We start from the raw sequence: 7,682 nt of genomic DNA, 5'->3' as shown, positions 1-7,682 counted from the left end.
AAAATTAGTTGTTTTTCTAAAAGTTCTGCTCCAGGAATTATTCTGGGGAGGTTCCATGGCCTGTGCTATACAGGAGGCCAGACTAGATGACCACTTCTGGCCTTAGACTTCATAGAAGTTATTGCTTCCGCATTTGCTATTCCTTCTTATTTGAATACTTGTTAATACATGTGTGCAGCAAGAAATTCTGATCCACCAAACACTCTCATGTTTGCAGTCTTCTCTTCATGGCTATGCCTGCTAGGACTGCATATAGTTGTCTGTCTACATTTACATGAGCATTGATTGTGAATGCCCATGAGACATGCAAACAACTAATTAAACAATAACCAAGAGTAATGGAAATAAAGGAAAACTCATGAGCAAACCTGTTTTCAAGAGATGTGCAGCTCCATTTAATGAATGTCAGAGATATTGATATATGTTTGCTAATATATCATATTTATACAGTGTCTTGCACAATGGGATTCTACATCATTGCAGCCATTAACACAATATAAAGATTAAGTAATAATGATATCAATCTAAAATGTGATTGCTTTACAAAATTAATCTTTTGAACTTCTTGAGATGTTGGGTCAGATTTTCAACTTGAGCAAGTCATTGACAATTTACACCATCTGCATAGCTGTCCTGCTAGAGTTAAACATGGAGATGACAAACTTAAAAAAACAACAGAGTCTGGTAGCACTTTATAGACTAACAAAACATGTGGATGGTATCATGAGCTTTCGTGGGCTGTGATAAAGTGGGCTGTGCCCACGAAAGCTCATGATACCATCCACATGTTTTGTTAGTCTATAAAGTGCTACCAGACTATTTGTTGTTTTTTTAAGTTTATCCTATACAGACTAACTCGGCTACCCCTTGAAGTTCAAGGAGATGATAGCTATTTAGCAGTAATATACCCAAATAGGAACTTCATTTACATAGGGGGAAATTAAATTTAATATTGAATTATCTAATATCATGCATACAAAATGTGCCTGTGCTCAAAATTTCTTGTTTGGGCATCCATATGAATATCTTCTGGGAACATTTAAGGCACCAAATTGTTGGACAATTTGGGTATCCATAATAACACTACAATAATAATATTCCTTATCCTTGTGTAACTCCTTTCATTTCAAAGTGCATCAACAAAAGCCAATCATTTGAGTCTTACAACATATGTAGGGAAGACTATTGTACATATGGCACCTCTCCCCACCCCGGTGAAGCCTAAAAGTCTCGGTGTCCAGTCCCATGCACTAACCATTGAATATCACTTCCTCGCTATAAATTCATGTAGTGCTTCTCCAGCTGAAGTACTGCAAACTAGTGCACTAGCACGTTCAGTAAGGGATAATATATAGTGTATAAACTAATGATGAGTCCTCTTTAGAAAGTTTTCCATTCCCTGTGTCCTGTGAATATTGCACATCTTGTTTATGACATCACAAAATATTTATACTGAATTTTTGAGGGGCTTTGTCTTACAGAGTGCTCCAAATTTCCTACTCCTAGTAACTCATTCAGCCTGACATTGAATGATCTGCAATCCCTGGCCCCCTAATACTGGACTGCTGGCTGCTAGCCACTGTCTGCTGGCCACTGTCTGCTGCTGCTACATTCTTCATGGCCTCAATATTGTACCCTTAGCTTTGCTTTATGAGTGGCAGAACCATTCTGTGCCTAAATAATTTCAATTTATATGCTATTAAATCTGAAACAGATGGCTCTCTGGCCCTCTTTCACTTAGTCATGCTGTTTCTGTAGTTTCTCAGAGGCAGAAGTTCAGGTAACTGAGCTTTTTGTGAAGTTATAAGCTTTGCTTTGGAACTTGTATGTTATGAGCTTTGCTTTGGAATTTGTATGTGTATAAGAAGGGGAGAGAAAAAGCCAGAGCAAGGGAATAAGTGAGAAGGAGCAGGGCTTTTTGAGTATCTGTTGCAATCCACAATGAATGAACTAAGTACTTCTCTTTTATGCTGCTGCTTGCATGCCCTGTATTCTTACCAACACAGCTCAGTGAGAAACCACTCTGTAGAGGCATTCCCTTGGACTATTCTGAGCCCTCCCTTAGTATGCTGCATTCATGCAATGTTGCCTGAGTTACCAGGTCAATTCCTTATACCTAATCATTGCCTATTTGTATTGCCTATTAGTGGAATATTGATGTTTTAAAATATACATACCATGATCAGCATAAAATAGTATTAGAACATCAAGATGAATTTAATCAAATGAGGCTGAGGAAAAAACTGTATGAGAAAAGATAGGAACTACCAAGGGGGGAAATGGTTTGTCTTTTGCCTCTTTGTTGTATAGAAGCTGTGGGTGTGACCCAATATCCTAACCACCTACATTAAAAAGATGCCACCCAATCATTGTGTGTTCTGTGCAAAACTCCTTCCCTCCCATTTTGGCTTGGAAGAGACCCTGAGAGAGACTGCCCTTTCTGGATCATACAGACTGTAACATATAAAAGCTGTTAGTAACTCCTGTAGCCAGCAGCTTTCAAAACTAGCAGAGTTTTGTTCTTTGAGGGTTTGTAATAAGACACAACCCTCATTACAAGGGTTCAGACTACAACATAAGAAAGACCTGTATAAATTGGGATCACAATATATTGTATTCAGTTTTGGTATTACACAGAGGTAAGCCATTCAGCTCAGTAAGTTTGCTTTGCATGCATTTTTATTTCTGTTCATCGCATTTTGATGGAGTAATATTTGAATATTATTACTAAAATGTGCTATTTCCATTATTTCTGTGTCCTTTGCCTGTTAGTTTGTATGTTAGGCATTATCAGAGCCATGAATACAAGAGGTAAAAGACATGCCCTGGAATATATTTTTCATTCTCAGTAAAGAAAATTCTGTGAGTTTCCTTACAGTCTGCATAGCTAGAACTAAGTATATGGTATGTAGTACAAACTGATGGTGTGTATTAGTACAGTCATAGTTCAGAAAATGTATCTGTGGGGGGATATGATGGTACTTTATTTGACCTTAGTTTTTAAAAGTTCATATTAAGGTTCACTTGCATACACTGTGGTATAAAAGAATAGCCCTAGATTGCTTTGAATCAGAGATTTGATCTTGGGGGGAAAGAGTTCCTTTTTTCTATTAAGCCTTAGATGTGTGTACAGAATCAAATCTTTTCACCCCTTCTCTTCCACAGATCTGCTCTCCTGCCTTACAGCTGAGCAACCCTGTGGCCTAGCTTCCTCCCTTGGCCCTAAAATGACAGCAATCTCTGCAATCAGCTGTGTTTTCTTATTTTTCATTCTATGTGAAACAAGTGCAATAGCATTACCCAATTCCACTGACCTATTCCTCTCAAACAAAAATTTCACTGACTTTGAAGCAGCTTTGGCAGCTCACTTGGACTCCGGAAAAATTCCCAAAGTCAGGCGGAAGCGATACATTTCACAGAATGACATGATTGCCATCCTTGATTTTCATAATCAAGTCAGAGGCAAAGTCTTTCCACCTGCTTCAAACATGGAGTATATGGTAAGTGAACTTTCATTTATTTCTGAGGGGAATAACATTTCATCAAACCTGCTGGAAAATATCAGAGACTACAAATCAGTGACTTCATTTTCCAGAGCCAAGCCAATATTTTTTTAGTTCAGTAGGCAAATAATTTGTAGCCACTCTATGGTTTTACTCTAATGGGGGAGCACGTGTTAGCTGAAGTATTGTAATGAATATTTAATAAGAGCTAAAAAAAACCAAATTGTGAAACCTTTGCTCACCCTGGTGAACATTTATTTTTACAAATACTTCCAATAAAGACAATGGGATGAAGGGTTACTGATATGAGTCACTGCTCACCAAGGCAAGGGATACAAAATCTGTAATAATTAGGGTCTAAATAAACTGGTTAAGATCCCATTTACTAATAGTTTAATTACTGAATTGCTAGGGAGCACACTAAGTCATATCACTGATACCTTTTTTTAAAAAATGCATCCCATGGACATTGCTTGACTCTTCCACATATATTATGTGCAGAGATTGATTTGTCAGGAGATCATGAGTTTCATTTTGCATGCATATTTTGTGTTCATATAATGGTTTTATTTCTCTGTAAGATACCGTACTTGTTTAAAATATTTATCTAAACATGTTGGATTTACTCAGAAATCAGATACATGATATTGGTAGTCCCCCCCCCCCCCCTTCCCGTCCCCCCTCCCCCCTTAACTGGCTAAAATTCTTTTGGGGAATTATCTGTTCCTGAAGTATGTTAACTGACCACCCTAGTTATTTCCTCATTATGATTTAATACTTTGTCACTGAAATAACTGCTCAGCCAGTGTATTTTTAATGTGTGTTTCAACTTTCAATGCATGCATACCTTTAATACTCTAATGTTAAAAATAGATCACTTAAGCAGAAGTCATTTTACATATCAAGGAAGGAATTCACAGTGTTTTTAAGGGGAAGCCAAATTTTTCATAAGGAGTATAATATTCACTTACAGACACCAGCACATCTCAGATGACAACAGATGGTTAACAGATTTAAGAAATAGGACACCACCAACATGACATGCAAAAAGAGGATGGTGATAGTAAAACAAACTCCTCCTCTTTAGTAACTAGCCACTAACAATTTGGACTTCTTTCTGTCACAGATGTTACCTAAATCTGGGTTTGATCATGCAACATATTGAGTATCTCCCAAGGGCATCTCAGAGAGCTGAGTGTGCTCCAAAGCTTGCAGTATCAGGGCTTGTGACTGTGATGTAGACTGAGTTTGAAATTTGGTTAAGTGAAAAGGTCAGAGTCAGAAAACAATAAGAAGGTCAAAAGTCAAGCTCAATCAGCCTTTTAATTCCTGAATTCTGTGACTTATGGTTTCTATTGATTCTGTTTAAATAAACTTCACTCTGATGTCTGAAAGAAGGGCAGCGTAGAGTTACCCTCCCTTTGCCTTATGTCTTTTGGAAATGTACTATGCAATTGACTATAACGAAAGCAGCTGGAATTCACTATCAAAGAAATGTCAAAGGAAAAACTCATATTCTCCAGAGGGTTTTTTTTTTTTTTTAAAGAATCATTCACAAGATGAAAGTTAGGAATGTGCAAACAGCAGGGAAGAGGATGATTTTGTTAATTAAATGTATTTAGGTGAATTAACACCTTTCAGAAACTGCTTAGGCTTCATTAAATATTGTTGGTTTTTTTGTTTGTTTGTTTGTTTTGCTGGGCTTCACCCCAAAATGGCAACCTTTGAACCAAGATCCTGCCATTGGCAGCAGGGGTATGATGTATGACAAGGTACATTTTACTCCCCTTTTTGCCCTCCTCACAGTAGAATACCTTGCAACCAGGCATCCAGCAGGTGGTTCGGTGCACCTTTCAACATCAGCCAGTTCAGTAACCACCAACACACCTCTTCCTCTTTTAACTAGTCAGCAAGGGACACAATGGCAATTTTGTATTCCATTGCTTCTTCCTTCAGAGTTCAGAGAACTCTGGGGGCAAAAGGACTAAAGATTACAATTCACACTCAGCTCTGCAAGCTGTAGTTCAAGGCACTACCAATAATTCATTAGCTGCCCTCTCCCACCCCCTCCCCACAACTGCATTTTATTGAAATCTTATGAAAAGCTTGGATTCCATTCTGACATCTCCATATAATTTCTTCATGAAATTTCAGCATGTGTAATTTCATCAGTGATGTGCTGTTGGGAACATCAGGTCTCTGTTACATTTATGAGGTTATGACATTCAGCATCTATTCCCACATATAATATTCGGGACATATTGTCATTGCCAACAGACACAATGTATCATGCTGAATGTTCACAGAATGATGTCATCCTATACAGCTAGTTGTGAATATGATCTTCCTAAGTCCTTATCTTAATTGCTTTATGGTGAGAAAAAAGTGTGTCAGGTGCAGGGGGAATCTGAAGTAACCGAGGAAGTTGTTTCATTGCATTGAGTAGTTTGCCTAACAAGATGTATTCCGTGCAGCATCCTCAGGGTGTCATTTCATCTAAAATAGGGAGAGCATACTAGTTTGAAAAAAAAAAAACCAGAAAAATATATTCTCTCCTTGTTTTTTTCCACTGGCAAAACAAATCATATTCTGTTCTTTCCCCCTAATTATATTCTTTCTTCTTCTCACAAGTGCCCTACACCCCAACTCCTTTCCACTTTCTCAGTCTTTTCTATTGACAGGGTTTAGGACTTAACACTGGAATGTGGGCCTCAAACTCCAGGGGTATGTCTAGACTACATGCCTCTGCTGGCAGAGGCATGTAAATTAGACATACTGACATAGTCAATGAAGCGGGGATTTAAATATCCCCCGCTTCATTAAAATAAATATGGCCACTGCATTGTGCTGGCTCAGCTGTATGTCAGCACAAAGCAGCAGCCAAGACGGGGATCGGTCGGCAAGAAAAGCCTTTGCCGACCTATCCCTTATGCCTTGTGAAACTAGGTTTACAGGATCGGTCGACAAAGGCTTTCCTTGCCGACCGATCCGTGTCTTGGCTGCTATGTTGTGCCGACGATCAGCTGAGCCAGCATAACGCGGTGGCTAGTTTTATTTTAATGAAGCGGGGTTATTTCTCTGTGGGTATAGTTCTCTGTGTCTACCTCCATGCATGCATGTCTCCTCAAAATCTATTTCATTGTCTACTCCTGACACTAACTCTGTTCTGCCTCCCAGGCAGCCTGTACATTTACTAATATTTTGAGGTCATTGAGTGTTATGCCATCTGCTGTGATGAGATACCTGTTGTCTTAAATTCTTGTGTGTTACAGAGCGTCTCTTGGCTGTACTCGCGATATAAGGAAAGGCCAAAAATGTCCAAGATTTGTATATGATGGTGGCCAGCTTACTTTACTACCAGACCTCAGGAGATTCCATGACACATTAACTTTGATAGCCAAATTGATAAGCACAATGGAATCTATTTCTATTGTTGCCATATTATAAAAGTGAAACACATGTGTTCTGATCTTAACATTTTTTACTTCGATTTTGTATTGGCAAACTGGAATTCCTGACACTCAAAGTTTGAGTTATTTGACATTATTATTTGAAACCTGATTTTCCATTACTTATCTAGGTTTTACACAACTGTAACATCATCAATTTCAGTGAAGTTACTCTTGTTTTACACTAGAGAAAGCAAGAAAAGAATCAGGCCTATTGTAGTAAGTGGTATCTGATGCAGAGTGTTAAAGTGAGAGACAAGATAGGTAAGGAAGTCTCTTTTATTGGACCAACTTCTGTTGTTGAAAGAGACAAGCTTTCAAGCTCCACGGTTTGTCAACCTCCAAGGCTGTTGTTTTTCAGGTCTAAGTAGCTCTATGGCTTGTTTCTTTCATCATAAAATTGGTTCAATCAAATATATTTCCTCACCTACCTTGTCTCTCTCATATCACAAAACCAACATGGCTACAGCAACCCTGCAAACTGAAGATGAAAATCAATGTATTTGGCCGCAGTTCTGATTTTACAGGTAAACATTCATTCCTTTGTCTAAGAGAGACATATTTAACAACTTTTGCCCAGTCATGGCTGTGGATATTTGAACATATTCTAACACCATCATACAGAGGAAATTCATAACTTTGCCTATAATGTTTCTACATATATTTCACCATGTTATTATTGATCAGTGAGTTATTAATTTTCAAATTATACTCAGTGGCTGTGTCTACA

The 7,682-nt window shown here is 38.1% G+C and overlaps 1 protein-coding gene across 1 annotated transcript in view; it reads left to right on the top strand.

Annotated features, from left to right (window-relative positions):
- The first annotated feature begins 2,429 nt into the window (after nt 1–2,429).
- PI15 (peptidase inhibitor 15) overlaps nt 2,430–7,682 on the top strand; it is a 46,415-nt gene continuing 41,162 nt past the window's right edge. The window contains exons 1-2 of the mRNA XM_006131549.5: nt 2,430–2,639; nt 3,166–3,500. Coding sequence (XP_006131611.1) covers nt 3,228–3,500 — 273 coding nt within the window. The 5' untranslated portion in view covers nt 2,430–2,639; nt 3,166–3,227. The remainder of the gene's footprint in view (nt 2,640–3,165; nt 3,501–7,682) is intronic.

The sequence above is a fragment of the Pelodiscus sinensis genome, chromosome 2, assembly GCF_052426305.1.
Source record: "Pelodiscus sinensis isolate ZL-2025 chromosome 2, ASM5242630v1, whole genome shotgun sequence".
Taxonomy (NCBI): domain Eukaryota; kingdom Metazoa; phylum Chordata; order Testudines; family Trionychidae; genus Pelodiscus; species Pelodiscus sinensis.
The sequence above is the reverse complement of the archived record's forward strand: the minus strand, read 5'-3'. Positions and strand labels throughout refer to the sequence as shown.